The sequence below is a fragment of the Aotus nancymaae genome, unplaced genomic scaffold, assembly GCF_030222135.1.
Source record: "Aotus nancymaae isolate 86718 unplaced genomic scaffold, 86718_ANA_hifiasm-v0.15.2.pri h1tg000108l, whole genome shotgun sequence".
In the NCBI taxonomy this organism is placed as follows: domain Eukaryota; kingdom Metazoa; phylum Chordata; class Mammalia; order Primates; family Aotidae; genus Aotus; species Aotus nancymaae.
This window is the reverse complement of record NW_026988523.1, coordinates 23,908,092-23,932,544: the sequence shown is the minus strand read 5'-3', so window position 1 is coordinate 23,932,544 and position 24,453 is coordinate 23,908,092. Positions and strand designations below refer to the sequence as shown.

The 24,453-nt window shown below is 40.0% G+C and overlaps 1 protein-coding gene across 1 annotated transcript; it reads right to left on the bottom strand.

Annotated features, from left to right (window-relative positions):
• Positions 1-20,316: 20,316 nt before the first annotated feature.
• On the bottom strand, positions 20,317-23,559 carry RGS2 (regulator of G protein signaling 2). Its single transcript, XM_012444702.3, has 5 exons — positions 23,419-23,559; positions 22,355-22,456; positions 22,191-22,252; positions 21,453-21,619; positions 20,317-21,190 (listed from the first exon to the last, which is right to left on the bottom strand). Exons 1-5 carry the CDS (start codon positions 23,526-23,528, stop codon positions 20,996-20,998), a joined length of 636 nt encoding a protein of 211 aa, XP_012300125.1. The 5' UTR covers positions 23,529-23,559; the 3' UTR covers positions 20,317-20,995.
• Positions 23,560-24,453: the final 894 nt, after the last annotated feature.

The following is a 24,453-nucleotide window of genomic DNA, read 5'->3' as shown; positions in this document are numbered from 1 at the left end:
CATTCTTTTAAAATTAAGGTAGAACTTTCCCAGAAGCTTCCTGCCGACCTTCTCCTGTCCAGTTGGTTGTAGGTATGGTCTGAAGGGGGCATCAATACATAAATGGTAATTGGTGCCATGGGAGTGGGTGAGGTGCAGGGCTGCCTGCTGGCAAGCACATTACCTGTGATGTTTAGAAAAGGACTCTCCCTCTGGGCCAAATAATTTGAAATCTGCCTACATCTCTTCTTCGCCTAAGATTGGCCCTGGTCCTGCATTAGGACTTCAGTGGTGAATAACTCCCCTCCCCGCTTGACCAGGTGTCTCCATAGGGGACACTCCCTCCCTTCTTAACTATATGTGGCAACAGGGATGAGATGGTCCTGGGAGTGGCAGACCAAGAAAACAAGAGGGCTTTGGGAAGAACTCCAAGGACCACATCTTCTTTTCACAGCCTGGTGTCCAGAACTGTAGAGAAGCTGCTGCCATGACAGAGCCACAGCGGAGGGACCCTGTCACCTCCTGCATCCTAAATACCTTCTCTCTGTTAACATAGCCTGATACCGCATCAGATTTTGGAGGAGGGTGAAAAGCTGTAGACTTATGCTAACTTGAACTCCTACCTAGTTTTCATATAGGCTACTCCTCAGATATATCCCTCCCAGGCAAAGGGGATTGGAAGATAAGCCTGGAAGTGAGAAAAAGAATCTAAAGAGGTGTCAGAGAGTTGTTAAGAAAATCAGATGTGCCGGGTGCGGTGGCTTATGACCATAATCCCAGCACTTTGGAAGGCTGAGGCAGGTGGATCACTTGAAGTCAGGAGTTCAAGACCAGCCTGGCCAACATGGCAAAATCTGTCTCTGCTAAAAATACAAAAATCAGCTGGGTGTGGTGGTGGATGCCTGTAATCCCAGCTACTCAGGAGGCTGAGGCAGGAGAATCACTTGATCCCAGGAGGTGGAGGCTGCAGTGAGCCAAGATCGTGCCATTGCACTCCAGCCTGGCAACAGAGTGAGACTGTGTCCAGGAAAAGAAAAGAAAAGAAAATCAGATGCTTCAGACTTGGTGTTACTAATAGTCTGGCTTATCCCTGTCTAGTCCATTTGTGAGTGAGAACCCTTTTTTCTCCAGTTATAGCTCTACATTATTTTGATGTGTTTAGCTTTGGCCCAACTTCCAACGTCTTGAAGGCATGCATCAAATATGACTTGCTGTATGGAGGGCCATTGTCTATTATTACATAGTCCTCTGTCTCTCTGAAGCAGTGAAATGTATGAAATGTGGTTAACTCTTCCCAAGCCCTGCTGTGAGGACTCGGCTCACCTCCTTTACCTTCTCCTTCAACGTGCTGTACCTTCCAGGACTCAGTACTTCTCTACCAGCCCCCTCAAGTGCATTTCCTTTCTCTCCCTCCCTCCCTCCCCTCCCCGCTCCCTTCCTCCCTCCCCCCCCTTCCTCCCTCCCCCTCCCTCCCCCCTTCCCCCTTCCCTCCCCTCCCCCGCCCACTCCCTCCCCTACCCCCCGCTCCCTCCCCTTCCCTCCCCTCCCCATCCCCGCTTCCCTCCGCTCCCCTTCCCCCCTCACCTTCCCTTCTCTCTCCTCCCCAGCCCTTCCTTCACGCCCTTCCCTAAAGGACTTAGCTTGACTTTACAGAGAGCATCACCACTATTGAATGTAAGTGTTAACATATATAGACATTCCCTGGGTATGACTTTGATGCTTTTTGACAACTTCAGGAGACCATTTTGGCCAACAGCAGTGAGCAGAAGAGTTTTGTTTCATTTCTGACATCTTCGCTAAAGAGCAGCTTGGAGCTGCTTGAGGTGATGATAACAACCCAGAAGAGCTTCTCCTGTGGCCTAATGGATAAAAAAAGAAATCACCAGGTGATAGCCTGAAATACGAAAGGCTGGGATATGATTCTGCAGGAATGTGACACCAATCTCAAGTAAAATTTATGAAAATGACTTGGGTAGCAATATAAAGTTGGACTGGAGACAGGGCAATGAGTTAGGAGACTGTAATAATAGTTCACATGAGAAGTCAGCCATGTGCCTGAACCAGGACGGTGTCACCAAATAATTTGGTGTAATGTAATAGTAAATGAAACATCAGCTACTCCATGCAGAACACTAATCTAAACCACACAGGGAGTAATTATAGAGACACATGAGACATACTCCCCGTCCTCTAAGAAGTACCAATTAAGTAGCTGATGAAATAAATATACCAAATTAAAACAGGGTGAGCTATGATTGCTGATTAATTATGAAAATAACAGTTCAGATGTCTTTAGCTGGAATAAATCAAGAAACAAAGTGAAGTGGCATTTTTGTTGGTATTTAATAAATGTGTTTAATGTAAGGAAGGCAAAGGAGAGATTATTCAGGGTGGAGAAACACTCTAAAAGGAAGGAAAGAAGAAAGGTAGGGTTACATGTTGCACTGTGCTACGATATTTTTGTAGGCAGACATTTTTAATGGGAATGCATATTTGAAAACTAGTCCATTGATTCATTTTTTAACAAATATTAAAAGTAAATAGATAAATATTTATGAAGGAATTCTCTGGGAAAGACAGGTCTAAAAGAATAGAAGACTAGAAGCTCAAAACACAACTAAAAGCTGTACTTAATTTTTCTTAAAAGTTGATTTTCATTAGATCATCATCACAGTTATTAAGCTTTTTTAAATCTTCCTTCATGAGTTCCCAGGCATCTCTCCCTTCCCTTCCTACAGCCACGTGCTCACTCACCGTGGCGTCCTCCTCTCACCTGCCTCAGTAGGCCTCAGATCCTGTATTCTGCTTCCCATCTCTTCCCTAGTATGCCATTTGAACACCAATTTTTCTCACACTACTCTTATGCCCAGAAAATTATACAAATTCCTTGGGATCTCCCAAATCAAGGGAAATTCCTACGCCTACGGCAAAAAATTCTCTACCATTATTGTAAAATTTTGGCCTATCCCACCTTATTTCCCACTAGTGACATGAAACATTTGATACTGATTTTTCTTATTGCCTCTGAGATATGTTATTCTCCTATTATTATATCAAAATTTTCCCTTTGCCCAAACCCTTTCTCTCTTCCCTCAAGCTCTACTCATGTTTTAAGGCTCAGATCAAGTTTCACCTCCATAAGATATTTCCAAGGGTGCATCAGTCATATCCTCAGTTAAGTGGTCACTAACTGGACCATTCCAACTTACTCCATTTTCAAAATAACTAATAAAGTTCCATATATGGGGGATACTCATGCTCATTGATGATCTTGTTAGCTAATTGGTTGGTTGATTGACTCACAAACTCTTAAAATCCATGAATTATTTTGTTCAAATATGCTAAATTCACTTGTAAAAAATAACAGTTTTTTTCAGAAGTCTACGTAGTTTTCATCTTCTACATTTTTGCCTTGCAAATTTATAGTAAAACTAAACTATGTCAATTTTGGATAAGATCCTAATGTTAGATATTCTTGAATCCCAAATTAATCTGATTGATGTTTGTATGGTTTTTAAAGTGCACTGACCTATAAGGAAGCTTCCTTTAGGAGTGGTTCTGTGTGTTTATTAAGCTGGTGTATATCTTAGACATGTACAGACGTCACACCAAAATCAAAATAATGAAAAAGAAAAATGGGCCGAAAGGAAGAGTGAGAAGAAACTATTTCCTGCTGTCTATTTGGGGTGAAGAGGGAGTGGATTTTTTTTTTTTTTTTTTTTTTGGTGCATTTACTCACAGGCCTATTCCCACTTCCATCCCAAAGTACTCCCCCAGTCTTTAGCTTCAGAATGCAACCACAGGTAATCTACAGTGAGTGCATTTGAAACTGCACTGTTGAAAGAACTAAGTATACAGTTTACACGAGCTGTGGTGTAGTCTGAGAAAGACCAGATACAAAGCTTTTGTTTGAAAAGCAGGTGGTACTTAGTAGACCTCTTCCCTGTTTGCAGGGAAGCTTACAGTATTAACTCTCCACTTGGCACAAACCAGTATATTCTCACATAGGGTTATTTTCTTGCAAAATGGCCACTGAGCGTTGTCACATAAATGTCAGGACTTATAAATTCTACTTCTTTCTAATTTCTTCTATTTCTGTTTTTCAGATTCCAGAGCTTCACAAATCTTATAACACTTTATAAAAGTTCTAGTAATATGTTTAACATTTTAAGAACAACTAATAACTACTATTTCAGAAATAAACTGTAGTCATCACACAATTATTTTCAGAAAAATCATTTACCACTGAAAATGTTAATACTAATGAAGTACTTCTGAACTTTAAAATATTTGTTAACCAGAGTATGTAAAAAATAACTCAGAAACAGTTTTGACCACAAAAGCAGTAAAGTAGTGCTGAATAATAAAAAATATAATAATATGATATAGGAATAATGCTGCTGGGAAGGATGGCTCACTCCTGCAATCCCTTGACTTTGGGAAGTCAATGTGGGCGGATCACCTGAGGTCAGGAGGTCAAGACCAACCTGGACAACATGGTGAAACCCATCTCTACTAAAAATACAAAACAGTTATTCAGGCATGGTGGCACACACCTGTAATTCCAGCTACTCTGGAGGCTAAGGTAGGAGAATGGCTTGAACCTGGGAGGCGGAGGTTGCAGTGAGCTGAGATTGTGTCACTGCACTCCAGCCTGGGTGACAGAGTGAGACTCCGTCTCAAACAAACAAACAACAACCACAACAAAGAATATATGCCACATATGTAATGTTAAATATTATAACCAAATTTAAATAATTTAAAAGAAATAGGTGAAATTGGTTTGAATAATATGTTTTATGTAACCCAGTGTATTTATATTATCATTTCAACATGTAATCAATATGATAAAGTATGAAATAGACAGTTTATGTTTTTTTATTTGGTCTTCAAGTTCTAGTACATATTTTACAGTTGCAGCCCATGTAGATCCATGTCAACACGTTTCATGCTAAACAAGTTTTAGACAAGGCAGTCCCCAGGCCTATATCTTTGATTTGATAAGCTCTCAGTTATGATTACATGATTTAAAAACCTAACATGGACTTCATGTTGACATACTGTTTTTATGTTCTAACTACTTAAACAATAATACACATTTCTTTTTTAACTTGTGCAAAGCAAACTGTTAACCACTTCCTCACTTGAAATGCATTCAAAAAAGGAAATATTCAAGATGGAACTGAATGAAATATCCTAGGGGTAAGAGCTAAACATTTTCTCACAGAAAGTTCCATTTTAGGAACAGTAGAACTTAGTTTAGCTCTGCTTGTTTGTCCTCCAATGATTATCTGTTCTTTCCCCTACCACTCTGCCACCATGATGTGGGCCTACTTCGTGTCACCCCGCTATCACTTCACAGTCTTTTCCCTGTGCTCTTGGAATTAGAGTTTCCTCTCTCCAATTTACCCTACATATGGAGCAAGACTATTTTTCATAAACATCGACTTTGCCATACGTTTTCCATTCGAAAACATCTAGTGCCTTTCTATTTCCAAAGTGGCATGCAAAGAGTAACAGATTAAAAGTCGACAAAATGAGATTCTGGTCATAACGCCATTAACTTTCTAGCTAACTTGGGAATCATCACCTCTCAGGACCTCAGCTGTTTCACTGTGAGGAAGCTGATTGGATTGCTAACGTCTCTCCCAGCTCTAAAATCCTGCTTAGTTTTGGATTATTTTCTGCATTCTGTCCCTACTCTGACAATTGTAATTTTTTCCCCCAAACAATCTAACATAAAATTACCTCTTCATTCCATCTGCTTTCCTTCCTGTTCCCACTAACAAAACCCTCTTGTTTCACTCATGTTGACTCTGTCTGGATAGGCCCCTATTCCATTTATTCCACCCATAACCTAATATTCCTCAAGACCAAACTCAGCTTCCCGTGACACAAATTTTATTAATCTCTTCATCCAGTCTTGCATTCAACAAATACTTGCTGAGTGCCTACTCCGTGCAAAGCACTAGAACATCGTGCCGAATAAAAGAGAGAGGTTGCCTGCACCTGTGGAACTTATAGTCTACTGAGGTCAATAGGTAATGACCAAATGAGCAAATAAATAAGATAATTCTAGGTATGGCAAATGCCTATGAAGGAAATAAGCTATGCAGTGAGATAAGGAAGACACTAGCTGGTCTAGAAAAGCACATGTTCGCCTGTGCAGAGGGTTGTTAGAGGCTGCGTGAGTTTGTGTTCACTGACCGATAAATTAAGGTAAAGCCTGGTTCTGCTTTGCAATAATAAATCTTTGAATGCAATAGACATAAAAGTTGTTTTAGCTAAGCCATAACTTTCTATTAATTCCAAAATAATTTTTATGTATAAAAAGAATAATCTTTTCAGCAACTCATTACACCCAGTATTATTAAAGGCCTAAAATATAAATATCCCTTGAGGAGCTATTTCTTAAATCACCAGGCCTACCAGGTCTACCCAAATATTTTGCTAATGTTATTATAATATACCGGGTTAATGTTTCTAGATAAGCTTTATCCTTCTACTTGTTTTTAAAAATAGTTTATTTCCTTAGGTAGCATCTAACATGCTTCTCTTTGGTGTCCTGTCATGTGGCTGACATTTTCATCCACTCCATCCTTCCAGCTAAAAACCTGCCTCTATATAAGGATTTTTTTTTGAAAGCTGTAAACCTTAGCCATTCAAACTTATTGAGCTACGAAACCAAAGCTTCCTCCTGAGAATTCCACTCCATTAAATTAACGTGAAGGCAGTCGACCTGTGGGGAGTCCATCCCCATCTCTTACTCTTAGAAATTGCTGCTTTTGAATTACCTGGATTTTTGACTACAGCTTTCACCTGAGAGCACTCCTGACTCCAAACAGCTGAATCCATTTCCTTCCACTGGAAGAATGGAGTGGGAAGAATGTGGAGCTGAAAGGCTGTCAAGACTTCTGTTGTCATCTTGATTCAACCAATTGAATTAGTTGCTCAGCTTTTGATACAATACTAAGCTTCTATCAGGACTGTTTTCTTACTTGTTAATTGAAGACAGAACAGGTTGATTATCCCTTACCCAAAATGCTTAGGACCAGAAGTGTTTCTCATTTTGTATTTCTTTGGATTTTCAAGTATTTGCATAAGCATAATAAAATACATTGGGGAGAGGACCCAAGTAAGACACAAAGTTCATTTGTGTTTCAAATACACTTTATACTTATGGCCTAAATGTAATTTTATACAATATTTTTAATAAGTTTGCTTATAAAATAAAATTTCTATACACGCCATCAGAAAGCAAAGGTTTCACTGTCTCAGCCACCCTTGTGGACAATCCGTGTTTGTCTGGCATCACCATTATTCCTGACTCTGAATTTATCTGTTACCAATAAGTAATCATTTTCTTATACTTATTCGTACATCAGTCTGTAACAGTAAAAATAGGACATATCATTAATACGGTGAAAAAATAATGCATTCTAGGGAAGTAACCAGTGCAGCAGCATCACCAGAATATCTGTATCGGCTGTTACCCACAGCAACAAACGATGGCGAGCTTTTGGTCTGCACCCATGACGCTGTGTTTTTATTAAAAGGTTACTGTGCACTGTGTTTTATTTTTCTAGGTGAGAAGAAACATCAGAAGCAGCTGAGGGACCAGGAAGTGGGGTCCTCTAGGGATGTAGGGGCACTTTGCTGGGTGGCTTTTTAAAATGTTTCCTCCAGAGTCATCTGCTTCACTAATTACAGTTTTTATCTCAGACATCTCTCTTTGCTGTTGTAAACTTTTGGCATGATTCTTTTTCTGTCACAAACACATGCTGCTCCAGTCCTTCAATAAGCGCATCACACATTTTCACACGTCATCCACGGGCACTTTCCTGCAGTGTTAACAGCGTCGTCATTGTTGTGTACCTACATTTTGACAGCAACCCATCACATGAGGTCAGGTGTAGAAATTTTTACTTGTGGCATCCTATCAGCACTCATAAAGTTTTTAGATTTGGGAGTGTTTTTTTTATTTCAGATTTTCAGATTATGGATCCTCACCCTACATCACTATCAACCTTATAAACAGTTTTAAGAAATGTAAGAAATATTGCACAAGTTGTGCTTAACCACTATGCTGGGCAATTAGTAGACATCCAGATTTGTCTATTTAAAAATCTCATCACAACATTTAATTTCCCCCTCTAGGAAAACCTGTTCATCACCATGAATAAGTTACATGATCAACTCCAAACCTACCAGCAGGCTCTTCTGATTTTGGCTCAACTTCCTTTTCTAGCTTTCTTTTATAGTTTCTAAACGATCCTCTTTACCCTCCACTAACTCACTCTGGCCTGCCACCAAGCAGACATCTCACTGTTCCTTGGCAGCACCAGCTTCTTGGGCAGTTCCATACCTTTAGCCCTCTGTATGTACTGTTTCCTTGCCTGAAATGCCCTTTTCTTCTCTGATTGGTATTTTTCTTGTTTTTCAAGTCCTTGATAAAATTTAACTTCTGCAGAATTTCACAGATGAATCCCAGAGAATGAATACTTCCTTCTGGTTGCCTGCATTATTTTGTTCATACCTCCATGATAGCATTTTTATTGAAATAACATCTATCTCAAAACATTACTGTTTTCTGTATCTACTTGTAGAGACATTTCCCCTGTCGATTAAATTGTTTCAGAGGAGTAAAAGGGACTCTATATCTTGGTCAGTGTCCACTTTGTTTGCTCGTTATTTTTTAACATTTAAAATATAGGCTCTAGAGAAGGAGTTCTGGACCTGTCTTTAGAACTTTTAGTGGTCTCTTCCCTTGGATAGGAAAAAAAACTACACATTATTTTTACTAGCCCCTAATTAAATGTAGAATTTTCTTCCTTTGTGAATCTAAGAAACAAGCCAGGCCAGACACAGTGGCTCATGTCTGTAATCCCAGCACTTTGGGAGGCCAAGGTGGGCGCATCACTTGAGGTTAGAAGTTCGAGACCAGCCTGGCCAACATGGTGAAACCCCATCTTTACTAAAAATACAAAAAAAAAAAGATCAATCAGGTGTGGTGGCGCACGCCTGTAGTCTCAGCTACTAGGGAGGGTGAGGCACGAGAATCGCTTGAACCTGGGCGATGGAGATTGCAATGAGCTGAGATGGTGTCATTGCACTCCAGCCTGGGCAACAGAGTGAGACTCATCTCAGTAAAAGAAAAGAAAGAAAGAAGAAAAGAAACAAGCCATAGTAGCAGTAGCAGTACGTGTGACCGCCACAAATAGAATTGCAGATCTTTTTATGTTACCATTGTAGAAGATTGTTATTTCCAAAATTCAGTAGTAACTGGACCGGATACTAGATCTTGTTTAAAGTGTTAATAAAGTCCAAACAGCATATTACTCTACCATAGTTTTTTAATGAAATGTTTTATTTCAAAATAATTGTAGATTCTCAGGCAGTTGTAAAATTCAGCCTGTAGATGCTCAGGCTGCTGTATACTTGCTACCCTGTTTTCCCCAGTGATAGCATCTTGCAAAACTCCAGTAAAATATCAGAACTAGGATATTGATACTGATGCAGTCAAGATATACAGAACATTTTCATCACCACAAGGATCCCGTATGTTGCCCTTTTATAGCCTCATACTTCCCTTCCATCCCATCCCATCCCACCCCATCTTAAACCCTGGCAACCACTAATTTCCTCTCCATTTCTATAATTTTGTCATTTCTCAAATGTTACTCAAATGAAATCCCACAGCATGCCACATTTTGTGAAGACTTTTCTACTCAGCACAAGTCTCTGGAGATGCATTCCAGATGTTGCAGTTATCAGTGGCTTGTCCTTTTATTGCTGACTAGTATCCCATAGTGTGAATATACTACGGTTTGTTTAATCCATTGGAAAACATCTGGACTGCCTTGGTTTTGGCTATTACAAATTAAACTATTATAAACATTCATGTATATGTTGCTGTGTCGACCTAAGTTTCCACTTCTCTGGAATAACTGCCCAGGAGAACAACTGCTAGGCCACACACTAGTTGCATATTTAGTTTTATGAGAAAACCACCAAACTTTTTCAGGGTGGCTCTGTACCATTTTACATTCTCACCAGCAGTGTATTTATGAGTGATCCAGGTTTTGCCCATCTTCACAGAAGTTAGTGTTAATGATGATATGTCTGTTCATATCTTTTGTCCATTTTCTAATTGAATTGTTTATTTTACTGTTGAGCCTGAGCATTCTTTGTATTTTCTACATAGAAGTCCTCCATCAGATATGTGCTTTGCATTTTCTTCCCAATCTATAGCTTGTTTCTTATCCTTTTAACAGAGCAAAAGTTTTTAATTTCGATGAACTCAGTTTTATTACTTTTTCCTTTTATGAATCATGCTCCTAATGTCAAGCTTAAGAACTGCTTGTCTAGCCCTAGGTCCAAAAGACTTTTTGGAGGTTTACTTTTGTCTTTAGTTTTAGAAATGTGTTCATGAGGTGTCTTAAGGTAGATTTCTGTGAGTTTATCCTTTTTGAGATTTATGTAGGTCTTTTTGAATATGTAGGTCTAGCTGTCTTGCCAACTTTGGAAGTTTTCAGCCATTACTTTTTTCAGTTCTTTTCCAGCTCCACTCTCTTTTTTTCTTTCCTTTCAGAACTCTAGTAACACAATTGTTAGGTGTTTTTTTTTTTTTTTCCTGTAGTCTCAGAGGTCTCTGAGGCTTTGTACATTTTTTTCATTCTATTTTCTCTCTTTTTTTTTTTCAGATTAGGTAGTTTCTATATTATCCTCAGTGTTACTAACTGCTTCCTCTGTTTCATCTATTCTAATCTTAGGTCCAATCGTCGAGTGCTTTTATTTAGGTTATTGTATTTTTCAGTTCTAAGTTTCCCATTTGGTTGCTATATCGTCTATATTTTTGTTGAGACTTCCTATTTCTTTGTTTACATTTTCTGTTTTTTCATTTAAGTATGTTTATATTTGTTTATTAAAGTATTTTTATAATGACTGCTTTGAAATCTTTGTCAGATAATTCTAACGTCTTTTTTTTTTTTTTGAGACGGAGTTTTGCTCTTGTTACCCAGGCTGGAGTGCAATGGCGCGATCTCGGCTCACCGCAACCTCCGCCTCCTGAGTTCAGGGCAATTCTTCCTGCCTCAGCCTCCTGAGTAGCTGGGATTACAGGCACGCGCCACCACGCACAGCTAATTTTTTGTATTTTTAGTAGAGACGGGGTTTCACCATGTTGACCAGGATGGTCTCGATCTCTTGACCTCGTGATCCACCCGCCTCGGCCTCCCAAAGTGCTGGGATTACAGGCGTGAGCCACCGCGCCCGGCCTCTAACGTCTTTATTATGTCAGTGTTGGCAGCTACTGATTGTCTTGTTTCTTTCAACTTGAGATTTTCCTTGTTCTTGGTATGCCAAGTGATTTTTCTATCAAAACTTGAAATTTTGAATATTTTATTTTATTTTATTTTTATTGCATTTTAGGTTTTGGGGTACATGTGAAAAACATGCAAGATTGTTGCATAGGTGCATACGTGGCAGTGTGATTTGCTGCCTTCCTCCCCTTCACCTATATTGAATATTTTATGATGAGACATTGGATCTTATTTAAACTTCTGTTTTAGCTGGCTTCATTTGATGCTACTTCAGCCGAAAGGGGATGCTGCCTTGTTTCTGCAGGTGGGATATAAATTCAGGTTTCTTGTTTGGCCTTAATTAATACGCTATAGGAAGAGATTGTCCTGTTTGCTTTTTGACAGGGGTGAGAATTTCAGCTTCCCCATAGGTTTCCATTGATGGTCATCTGTCTTACAGCTTGACAAGGATAGACGATTCTACTCCTCACTCAGCCTTTACTAACTTGGGTGGAGGTGGGCAGTTATTGTTTAAAAGTATCTGTCTTGCTAGGCTTCCCCTTTCCTAGTTCTTTGGTTGAAAAAAAAAAAAAGGCTTTTTGGGGGCACTTTTTTTCTGTTCTTGGCTATTGTGGGTTGCCAGCTTTTTGGCACCTAGTCTGAGTTGTATAAAGTAAAAAGACAATCTAAGGAACTTACCACTATATCATTCATTGGGACCCAAAGTCTCTAGCCAGTCTTCCTACCTCTCTATACTTTCTAGAGTTTTTAATATTTGTTTCACACATAATGTGCAGGGTTTTTAGTTGAATTTAGTGGGAGAAATAGGGAAAGATATGTCTATTCCATCTTCAAAAAAGTAGAAGTCTTCTCTATCACTATTGCTAATACTTTGATTACTATATTTCAATATAATTGGTTTACTTTGCAATCCCATAAGTTTTATTTATGCACTTACCAACGATTTTCTGAGAATCACCACATAGCCATCGAGGTCGATGGCATGTAACTACCATGCGCCATTTTAAAGAAAAATTTTAAAAGTTTGAGATCAGAAAGAAGCAGCACAGAATTATATTCCAAGATGAAGCAATGACCACCACTCCCTTTAGAGCACACATTGGCTCTTCTAACTTCCAGGTACCCTCTCTAACCCCACTGAGGCTCACGTGGAGAAGAGTAACTAGAACTAGAGTGATGTTTTTGAGAGGAGTAAGAAGCCATCAGTTGTCTTGTAAGGCTGTTGCCGTGGTGACCCAAGCCTGCAATCCTTCCTCAAAACTCAGAGATCACCACTTGCCACACTACTTGAGAAGTAAAGTTAACCATTCATCTGTCACTTTGGGTATGGGCTCTCCATTCCCCAGGATAGCTCCTTCTTAATTTCCACTGCATTGGAAATCTGTTTTCAATGGCCTAGAATATTCATAGGCATGCCTTCCACTCTCACAGGGGGAGCAGGTGTTTGTCGTCCTGGGGGCAAGTGGTGAAGTAGAAGGAAAACTCATACACCAGGACTTGAGAGTGACTGCTTACCCATGTTACATTTAAATGTGTATCTACTCTTTCACAGAGGGTGAATTCCTCAGAGGAAATGAACTATGTTTTATTTTTCCTTTTATTTCCAGTGTTCAGCAGAGTATGAAGCACATGGTAGATACCTAATGTTGTTAAATGAACGAATAAGTCTACACAGAGAAAAATGGATGGTATATTTAGGATTTATCAAATACCTCGTTTGCATATTTCTATTTTAATTAAAAAAGCATTATTAGATTATTTAAAACAAATGTTACTAGTTATTTCTTGGGCTGTAACATTTCTAGTATCTTCTTAGTTGTCCACTACTACTGACCTGGACTTGGACGACAAAATGTATGCATATTTTCTCTGTTTCACAGACCATCTGGCACAGATGTCATGCATGCTGCTACACTCATAGATATGTTAATGAGTGACACAAAGTTTCCAGGTCCAATCACAAAAATGCCATTTCCCTCCTCCACTTCCTCACCCACATTCTAAAGGCCAAGGTAAACACATCCTGGGGAAACAATCTAGAAAGAATAACGCTAGAAATAAAATTGATTCAGAAAAACCCCACAGTGATCTGCCAGTGACTAATGGTAATATCTTTAGTTAACCAGAGTTTAGAAATACCAAGAGATAAAATCTTGAGTGCAGTCTCATAAACCTTTAACCCATGTCTCCCTACTCCATGGCAAAGTATCCTTGAAAGCAAAAAATGATTTAAAAAGTTAACTTCTTATGTTAACTAGCTACCCAGGTAAGTTCAAGAACTGGAATGAACATTATCCAAGAATTTAAAGGAAATGACTAAGAGTTGGGAAATGATTCCAGCATCAAGTATGACAACTTGTAAAGAAGGGTGACATTCCATGCCTCCTCTGGGTAGGGCTTACAGGACATCCTATGAACTGTCATAAAAGATAAACCTGGGTTTGTCTTACTAAGGCCAATGACAAAGGCAGCTTGGCAGTGAAACTGACAGCTAATACTGTGAGTGAGGCCACTGATGACAGCAATGAGTGAATAGCCTGTCTGGAACTCTTCATCAGTGAGATAGAAACCATGGAAGAATTAATAGATTCAGTCAGGTTTCAGAGGGCACACCTTCTGCATAGCCCAGATAGATAAGAAAAGAGAGGATTTTTAAGGTAGATAATTTTATCTCTATGCTTAAATAGAAATAGATTTGTTGTTTGAATTAAAATAAAACAAAAATGAAAGCAAATAAAGTCTTGATAAAATACAAAACATATTTTAGATATGTTATAAGAACAATGCATACAAAACACAGATATTTATAAAATTAGTTGTCAATACAAGTTTATATTTCTTGTTAGGAAATTCTATGGCATATACAATAAGTGCTGATATCAGGAATGCTTTGATAAAGAAGTTTGGGTATAGTCAGGTAACTCAAGATACTTTTCTTTAGAAGCAGGCAGCATTTTTTTTTTTAGATTTGAAGAGAAAGTGTTGCTTTAAAAATTATGTATTAACTTCCAACAGAAAAATCAGTAATTAAGTCAAAGTGGAGTTAGGCATTTAAATAGGCATCAAGTCAAATCAGTATTGATAACTTGTTTTCATTTCTTAATTGAAAAATTACTTTAATTGACTTTATAAATATACTTATTTAAATACTGCAGCCAAGGCTGCAGTTTTGAATGACCATCTGGCTAGCACTCCTTGAAGCAGTATCTCAAAATGCCTAAAGCTCCTGTAAATATTATTTTTTTAAAAAAGCAAAACAGCCAACCAAATCCAGAAGCACACCAAAAACCTTATCCATCATGATCAAGTTGGCTTCATCCCGGGGATGCAAGGCTGGATCAACATACACAAATCAATAAACTCAATCTGTCACATAAACAGAACCAATGACGAAAACCACATGATTATCTCAATAGATGCAGAAAACGCCTTTGATAAAATTTCAACACCCTTCCTGCTAAGAACTCTCAATAAATTAGGTATTTATGGAAGGTATCTCAAAATAATAAGAGTTGTTTATGACAAACCCACAGCCAATACCATACTGAATTAGCAAAAAAAGCTGGAAGCATTCCTTTTGAAACTGGCACAAGATGAGGATGCCTTCTCTCACCACTCCTATTCAACATAGTATTGGAAGCTCTGGCCAGAGCAATCAGGCAAGAGAAAGAAATAAAGGATATTCAAATAGGAAGAGAGGAAGTCAAATTGTCTCTATTTGCAGATGACGTAATTGAATATTTAGAAAACCCCATCATCTCGGCCCCAAATCTCCTTAAGCTGATAAGCAACTTCAGCAAAATCTCAGGATACAAAATCCATGTGCAAAAATCACAAGCATTCCTATACATAAGTGAACTTATTCCAAATCATAAGTGAACTCCCATTCACAATTTCTGCAAGGAGAATAAAATATGTAGGAATACAAGTTACAAGGGACATGAAGGACTTCTTCAAGGAGAACTACAAACCACTGCTCAAGGAAATAAGAGAGGACACAAACAAATGGAAAAACATTTCATGCTCATGGATAGGAAGAATCAATATTGTGAAAATGGCCATACTGCCCAAAGAAATTTATAGATTCAATGCTATCCCCATCAAGCTGCCATTGACTTTCTTCACAAAATTAGAAAAAACTACTTTAAATTTCATATAAAACCAGAAAAGAGCTCATATAGCCAAGACAATCCTATGCAAAAAGAACAAAGTTAGAGGCATCACGCTACCTGACTTCAAACTATACTACAAGGCAACAGTAACCAAAACAGCATGGTACTGGTACCAAAACAGATATATAGACCAATGGAACAGAACAGAGGCCTCAGAAATAATGCCACACATCTGCAACCATCTGATCTTTGACAAACCTGACAAAAACAAGCAATGGGGAAAGGATTCCCTGTTTAATAAATGGTGTTGGGAAAACTGGCTAGCCATATGCAAAAAACTGAAACTGGACCCCTTCCTTATATCTTATACAAAAATTAACTCAGAATGAATTAAAGACTTAAATGTCAGACCTAAAACCATAAAAAACCCTAGAAGAAAAGCTAGGCAACACCATTTAGGACATAGGCGTGGGCAAAGACTTCATGACTAAAACACTGAAAGCAATGGCAACAAAAGCCAAAATTGACAAATAGCATCTAATTAAACTAAAGATCTTCTGCATAGCAAAAGAAACTCATAAGAATGAACAGGCAACCTACAAAATGTGAGACAATTTACAAGAAAAAACCCCATCAATAAGTGGGCAAAGGATATTAACAGACACTTCAAAAGAATACATTTGTGTGGCCAACAAACATATGAAAAAAAGCTCATCATCACTGGTCATTAGAGAAATGCAAATCAAAACCACATTGAGATACCATCTCATGCCAGTTAGAATGGCAATCATTAAAAAGTCAGGAAACAACAGATGCTGGAATGCTTTTACACTGTTGGTAGTAGTGTAAATTAGTACAACCATTGTGGAAGACAGTGGATCTAGAACCAGAAATCCCATTTGACCCAGCAATCCCATTGCTGAGTATATACCCAAAGGATTGTAAATCATTCTACTATAAAGACTTATGCACACCTATGTTTATTGCAGCACTTTTCACAATAGGAAAGACTTGGAACCAACCCAAATGCCCATCAATGATAGACTGGGTAAAGAAAATGTAGCACATATACACCATGGAATACTATGCAGCCATAAAAACAGATGAGTTCATGTCCTTTGCAGGGTCATGGATGAAGCTGGAAACCATCATTCTCAGCAAACTAACACAAGAATAGAAAACCAAACGCTGCATGTCCTCACTTATAAGTGGAGTTGAACAATGAGAACACATAGACATAGGGAGAGGAGCATCACACACTGGGGCCTGTTGGGGGCCAGGGGAGCTAGGGGAGGGATAGCAGGGGGTGGGGGAATTGGGGAGGGATAGCATTAGGAGAAATACCTAATGTAGATGATGGGGGGATGGATGCAACAAACCACCATGGCACGTGAACACCTATGTAACAATCCTGCATGTTCTGCACATGTATCCCAGAACTTAAAATACAATAATTTAAAAAAAGCAAAACACTAAAACCTATGATTGACAGGCAATTTATTATCAGCTTCTGAGAGGAAATTCTGCTACTCTAACACCCCAGGCAGCTGATTTAGGAATCACAGTCTTTTGATGATACATGGCTTATAACCTGAAAAAGAAGAAAACTGCCTGCAGAGAAGTAGAGAGATTTTCCTGGTGCCAGAGGACTGTTTGCTGAGGTTGCTAGGATACTGTTCCTCAGTATTCCTCTCAGTTACCTCTCTCTACAGACACAGGCAGAGACTGCAAACTCCTCTCACCCACACCTCTTCATGAGAAATCAAGAAAGAAGAAAAGAGAAAGAAAGTGTAAGGAAGGGAAGGGAAGGGGAAGAGGAAGGGGAAGGGGAAGGAGGGAAAGAAGAAGGGAGGAAGGGAAGAAGGAGAGAGGCAGGGAAGAAAGGAAGGAAGAAAGGGAGGAAGGGAGGAAAGAGGGAGTGAAGGAGGGAGGGAGGGAAGAAAGGAAGGAGAGAGAGGGAGGGAGGGAGTGGAAGGAAGGAGAGAGGGAAAGAAGGAATGATGGAGGGAGGGAGGGAGGGCAGTGAAAAAGGAAAGACAGAGGAAGGGAGGGAGGGAGGAAGGAAGGAAGGAAAGAAAGAAGGGATTTTGAGCTAACATAGGAAAACAGTCTAGTGCGTGGCACAGGGCAGGCACTTTCTGGTCTCTACACTGTCTAAATAGACAACACACTCCCGTGCATAACACCTCTCAAGACACAGAGAAATGCACAACCACTGTTTCCCCTCACTGTCCAACTCCAGAAGGTGAGAATCACTACTGTACATGATCAAATCCTGTGGCTAAATGACAGCACAAATACCTCTATCAAACACCTGCTTCCTATGAAACTTCGGGTAACCACCATAGGTAATTTTATTGAAACTCATTTATGTCTCCCTGTGCTCACATGACAGATAACATAAAATTTTCTATTTTTTTCAGTGAGATAATATGAAATTGATATATTTTAAAATATCCTTGGGCTGAAAATAGATGAACAATAAAATATTATCAAAATGGACTGTGGATCCTAAGTGTGAACTCTGGGAAACTGGAATATTAAGTATAATTTATTTATGGACAAATGTGGTTTCTAATCTTAAGTTTATTGGTTTGTTCCACACTGGAGAACACTGGAAAATACTACCTGAAAAAAGCCTATGCTTTTAGCAGTCCTGAAAATCAAAACTTTTGTTTTTTGTTAGTATAATCTGGCCTCTTCTTTTATTAAAGGTCAAAAGTTATAGAGACTCTGCCAAGTAAGAGGTTGTTTTGCCAAAGAAAAAAGTTCTACAGTTATTTTCAGACATTTGAGCCTGTGGAGTTTAAAAAAATCTTGTCCTTAATTACTTGTGCATTGGTATATCCTTGTTTCATCAAAATTTGGTTGCAAGATCTTTTAATATTCATTCATTCAACAATTATTTGTGCAGCTCCCATTGTACACCAGGCACTATGCTAGGTGTTGGGATTCAGTAGTGAGCAGAAAAAGGCCAAGGGTCCTCAAATTGTCGTTCCCACAATTTGGTGGAGGAAGACATAGAATTATTAAATAATCAGACAAATTAATGGAACTTACAACTCCATTGAGTGCTCTAAATTAGAGAACCTAGCGCTATGAGAACATTTAAAAGGGGATCTGACCTAGGTAAGGAGGCAGGGAAGGCTTCTTCCCTAAGGAAATGGCAATTGCATTGATATGTGCATGAGTAACAGCTAAAATTGAATTCCATGCAGAGGAACTATTAGGTGCTAAGGCCCTGTGAGGCCAGAGGGCATGGTACCTGCTTGGAAAGTAGGACAGTATGGCTTAGCAGAAAGAGCTGGAAGAAATGTGGTAGAGTCAAGGTTGGAACATAAGGAGGGGTCACGCCATGCAGGTGTTAAGCCATATATGGGATATTGTCTTTATCCTAATTGTTTGCAAAACCTGTTAAAGTGTTTATAATTAACAGGAAACAAGATCAGATTTGTCTTGAAAGGATCCCTAGAGTTAAAAGGCAGGAACACTTTGTGTGGGAGAGGGGGAAGAGTGGGTGAGGAGATGAGACTATTGCAGTAATCTAGGCATCAGATGGTGGTGTCTTTGATCAGAGTGGTCACAGAGAGTAGGCTGTGGAGAGTTTGAAGTAAAATAAATGACTTCATGACAAATAAGACGATACATGACTTGACTCCTGAGTTCTCTTGTTGGCCAAAATCTTTCCAAATTAAGGATTATGCAGACCTGACACATTTATTCTCCAAAGAAATATTTGTTTCAATGACTCTTTGGATTCATTTATTCAACCAATATTTATGGAGCACCTATCATGTATTATTCTGGCTACTGGTGATACAGGAGTAGACGAGGCAGTCTCTCTCATAGAGCTTGTGCCTGTTGGTGCCAGAAACTCTGGCTAAGGTGAAAATCAGTGCAATCACAATGGAAACAGTAAACTACTGGAGGTCAATTTTTCTTTTGGCAAATCAGAAACAAATTCAGTTTTTAGTGCTTTATGATTTCTAAAATCCCTTACTACTTTATAAAACCAGAAAGGCAGGAAGGTGTAAAATGGAGAGCCAGGGAAGGTGATGGGGTCACCCAAGGTCATAAAGCTATGAGAAATGATGACTTTGGCTTGGGTCTTCCAACTCTAAGGTCAGGGTTCCTCCTCCCTTTTCATTAAGACCAAAACCAAGGACGCTGAAAAACAGCCTGCTGAAGGAAAGGGCGTTTCTTTTTTAATTAGCCAGTTTGAGAAAATAAGATTCAAGGGCTTCCTCTCTCTAGCAGAAAAAGGCACATGTCTGGATTTAAGTTTAAGAAACAAAAGTGCACTTCTTTTGACTTTATCATTACCTAAAGTAACAATCAGATTCTTTTTTGGCCCAATGAAGGCATGAAAATCCAGAAAATTCTGAGATTTTGTATTGATACATCATGGAAGGGAACAATTTCAGGTATGTATCTTGGAAGCCCATGCCAATACCTGTGGGGGAGCTTGGAACCAATGGAAAGAAAATAAAGACAGGCCTACATTGACCTTATTTGGCTTCTTTCTTCATTTAAGAAGCTTAGTTATTGAATAATTTTTGTTCTTGTCTCCAATACATTGTTTTACTTCTCATATTTAGTTGGTCCTTAGATACTCACAGAAGGCTTTAGATCAGCATTTTCAGTAACAAGGTTGATTTTTTTAAGATTAGAAAGCATAAACGCAGTGGTTCTAAGAATGTGATTTGACATCCTTAGGCCTATGTAATGCTTATAGGTTTGTAAAAAATAATTATCTGTCTGCAACTATCATTTCTCAGTTCTGGGGACTGTCAGGTCTCAATGGGCAGGCATAAAAACTGAAAGACCTTTTACTATAAAGATGTTTTCCCTTAATCTGTCATATTTCCAGTTATTAAAATAAAATCACATCTAGACTCCAAGTGTTCAATATTACTTATCAAAATAAATTTATTAAAAGTATTCAAAGACCACTTCAAAGTGTAGCTGCCTTCAAGACAGATTTTTGGCACTCGTAACGGACACTGCAGTTTTCAACACCACAGCACTCATTCTACTTCACATATCATTTTTAACAATGCAAATGTGGACCATTTCAGCTTCAGCGTAACATGAGACAACAGTACCAATGATCTGTGGTCGTAAGAACTTCAATACCCTTGCACATAGTAAACAAACACTTTACTGAGTAGAGTACTAAACTAAAACTACTATGTGGTAACAGGGACTGATTTAGGGAAAGATGTACAACCAGCTACCTAAGGCCACATAATCCCAGATCTATTGATTTTAAATGCTTTTGGACCAACAGTATTACACTGTCTCTTTCATCATCTTACATTCCTGCTTTCAGAGTGAGACACCATGTTCAGACCACCTATTCCCTTCTTGTGTTCTACAGACAGTGAGGGAAACTGTTCTGATACCAGCTTCTTCTAGACAGTTACTGGCTTCCTGATTCACTACCCAACTTTGAATCAATAGTTCTGAGTGATGTTTTCTGAACACTCAGGCTGAATTCAAGGTCAGTCTTTATGGCAGGTCACAGTCTTTCCCCTTAGGAAAAAGAATGAAATGTCCTCCATTTTTGGGCTCTCTCACATTTCATGTAGCATGAGGCTCTGTGGCAATTTGTGGCTTTTTACATAAGTCCTGGTAGAATTCTGACTCCAAGAAACGGGGATAAGAGTTGTTCTCCATCAAGCTGTATACCCTTTTCTGGGCAGTTGTAAAGCAGCCACTTGTAGCGTCTTGTATATTCTGGGCAATCAGAGTTTTGGTTTGAAAATCTATGTTTATCTGAAATAAAACAAAAAAAAGTGGTTTATTTGGTATTCAGAGTTAAAGAGTAAAATCTAATATTTGTAAACAAAAAAATAAAAATCATAATGTGTGATTAGCTTTACTAGCAAGTCACAGGGGAACTTCTGATATAACTGAAAGCTACAATGTGGGAAGGTTTTTGCCCTCCTTCTAGCCCCACTTTGTCCTGGATTCTTTTGTTTCGCTTTTGTGCTAAAAATGTCCAGACTGTGCTGAAATTAGGAACTTTCTGTCTTACCTCTTTTGGAGCTTCCTTTTCTATAAAGTCCGTATATATTTTCCTTGCTTTTGAGGACAACTTTTGGGGTGATTTGGTTTTTTTGAAGTCTTCACAGGCCAGCCAGAATTCAATATTTTCTTCACAGAATTCAGACTTTAAAAAGGCCCTGAATGCAGCAAGACCATCTGAAGAGGGGAGAAAAGAAAGCATGCAGAATGTGAAGAACTGAGTGACCAAATGATTCCTTATGTTCCCCCAGTACTTCTCCCTCAAATTTTAATTATTTCTAAATGACAGTAATTTTCTAGATTTCGCTCAAACCTGTAATTCTCAAAAGTTAGCTTTTTAATGACTAAGAGGCAGTAGGTAAAATGCTTATGTTGGCGGTCTGCTGCAAAAATATAAGTACTTAACTTTGCTGTCAATGCAAAATAAATATTTATAGGGGAGCCATAAGTTCTCTGGGAACTAAGCCTCTTGAAAACATTGTATGCAACGGAAAAACTGACTTGAGCTTAACTATAAGCAACTGCCACTTTAATTTTTTTCGGCTATTTTTCTTCCCCACTTGGAGGGTATACATGCATTTATTTCCATGGTTAAACCCTGGGAAATAAAGGAGAGAAAAATAGGCTTTATCCTATAGTGACTGCACAGTCTAATTCCCCTCAGGCAAGCTGCTCTTTTGCTGCATGCACACAGCCTTTCCAGGCTTTTGTGATAATAGCAATGGCTCAAGTTCAAGAATTAACTTACATTTGCTGGCTAGCAGCTCATCAAATGCTTCTGACCACAGCTGTGCTTCCTCAGGAGAAGGCCTGAAAGAGAAGTTTTGCATGTTAGCTTACGCACATCAGAGTTCCCCTTTTCAGTTCAGCAACTAACTATTCATATTTGCAAGTACAGGATTCTCAACTTACTTGGTGAAAGCTTGCTGTTTGCTTTTTTTGCCGGTTTTGGGCTTCCCAGGAGTAGAGGAATTTTGCAGGAAGTAGCTCAAACGGGTCTTCCAATCTTTTAAACTAAAAAAACAACAACAAAAAAATTTTTTTAAACATAATCACTAAGTAGCAACACTTCAATATGCTACTGCAGCTGAATGCATTTTTACCAAATAAAGGCACCCAGTAACTAGAGACAAACCGCATAAGGTAAAGCAAGAACTCTTCAAATAACAGTCTTACCACCCACTTAACATTTAAATCTCATGTACTGAACAGTTTCATCCATTAATCTGATCGCGTATCTACTCATTTTACAGCTAAGGGCAGGGCTACCTAGAATCACTAGGGGTATTTTAAAGAATTGTTAATGAATTTAGTTCAAAAGGCAGATACTATTTCAAAAGGACATCAGTTTGTTTGCAAGGTTAACTACAATTCCGAGACGTTTCGCAGTTGATGAAAAGGACAGACGTGGAACTGTCTGGAGCCAGCCCATGCTTCTGTCTTTAGAGCAGGAGATTCTGGACCGTGCCAGAGACTGTGTACAAAGAGGTGGGTGGACGATTGATTCCCCTGCACTCTCCCTTCCCCACCTACAACCCTTCATTTAAGCAGACGCTGCAGAACAATTATTTGTTCCACATTCGTGACTGGGTGAGATCTGCTCTATAACTAAAAAACAAAAATGGATTTTAAACGAGTATATTCAGAAGCGGCAAGAGCATCTCCTTCCAGTAGCTGTGTAAGCGGATCAGCCGCAGGATTCTGATGTCATTTTGAATGCGGGAGGACATAAAGCCAACCCATAATTTCTCAGCGCATCCACCACCGCCCTAATATCAACTATGTCCCTCGGCTCCTAAACTACCCGAGCGTCACCCAGATTTAATCTTACTTAACAAATTGTGCTTTTCGACTTTTTTTTTTTTTTTTTTCCCTGCAGAGGGTCAGGCTAGTTTCCTAAGATCAAAGCCGAGCCGGAAAGCACCGCGTCTGCAGCTCGCAGTGGGTGGCGGGAGAGGGAAGAAAGCCATACTCACAGGGTCCGCTTCATCTTTTCCCGCTTCTCCTCGCTCTTGTGGCCGCTGCCTGGGCTCTTGTCCATGGGTCTGCAGTCGTGTTGAACAGCCAAGAACATAGCACTTTGCATCCTCGTCCTTCCGCTTGTCCGCGGTTGTGTGAGGCCGCCGGGCGCTGCAGCATTTATAAGAGGCTGCGGCTTGGGGGCGGGGCCTCGCCGCTCCGGCCCCGCCTCAAGAGGACGCGGATTGGCCGGCGGCGGACGCGCGCGGGGATGGGGTCAGCGCCGGCCCGCGGCAGTCACGGCCTCCGCCGAAGGGTCTGGAAGCCCTGCCGCTGCTGACGTGTGCGGCCCCGGCTTCTTGCGCACTCGGGTCACATCGTAGCGGCCGGCTGGGGCGGGTGTGGGAGCAGACAGAGACTTTCCAGTGTGCAGAGGTTGCCTGCGACCTTTTGCCGAGGCGTGGCGGCCGGCGGGCTCGGGGCTTTGCGGCGGTGGGGGAGCGGAAGTTGGCTGCGGCGCGGCGGGGGCGCCTGCGCTCCCTCAGCCTCCCTGAAGGGCTCCCCGGACTCGCGCTTCCCTGGCGGGAGGAGGTCGCCCGCCGCGAGCCCGGAGTGCGCTCGCCTGGTTTTGAATGAAGAGTGGGATTTTCTCGTTTTTGTGAGCGCGCCTCATTTCTTGTTTGCGGTCCTGCTGCAGGGACTCACTCGACACACCCTGGTCTGTGAACCTAGGCTGCGAGGAGACCCTCCCCCGGTTCTCTCCGCCATTAGTTTGAGGAAGGAGTACCCTGCAACGTGGGCTGCCCAGGGGCAGGTGGTGAGGCCTGCTCTGCAGCTTTAGGGGCGTCTCGAACACTCTGGGAATGAGCGTTAGTCAGGGATTGAACAAGAGAAAAAGACTTGCTCAGAAGACAGGGCTTTGAGTTTGCATTTGTTATCACTGCTAGGCACGAGGCCGGGTCTGGCTGCAGGGTCGATCCTCAGGAGCCCTTGGTCGCATCTCCTGCCGAAATAGAATCACAGACTTCCTTATGGTGGGAGAGAAAGCTGGA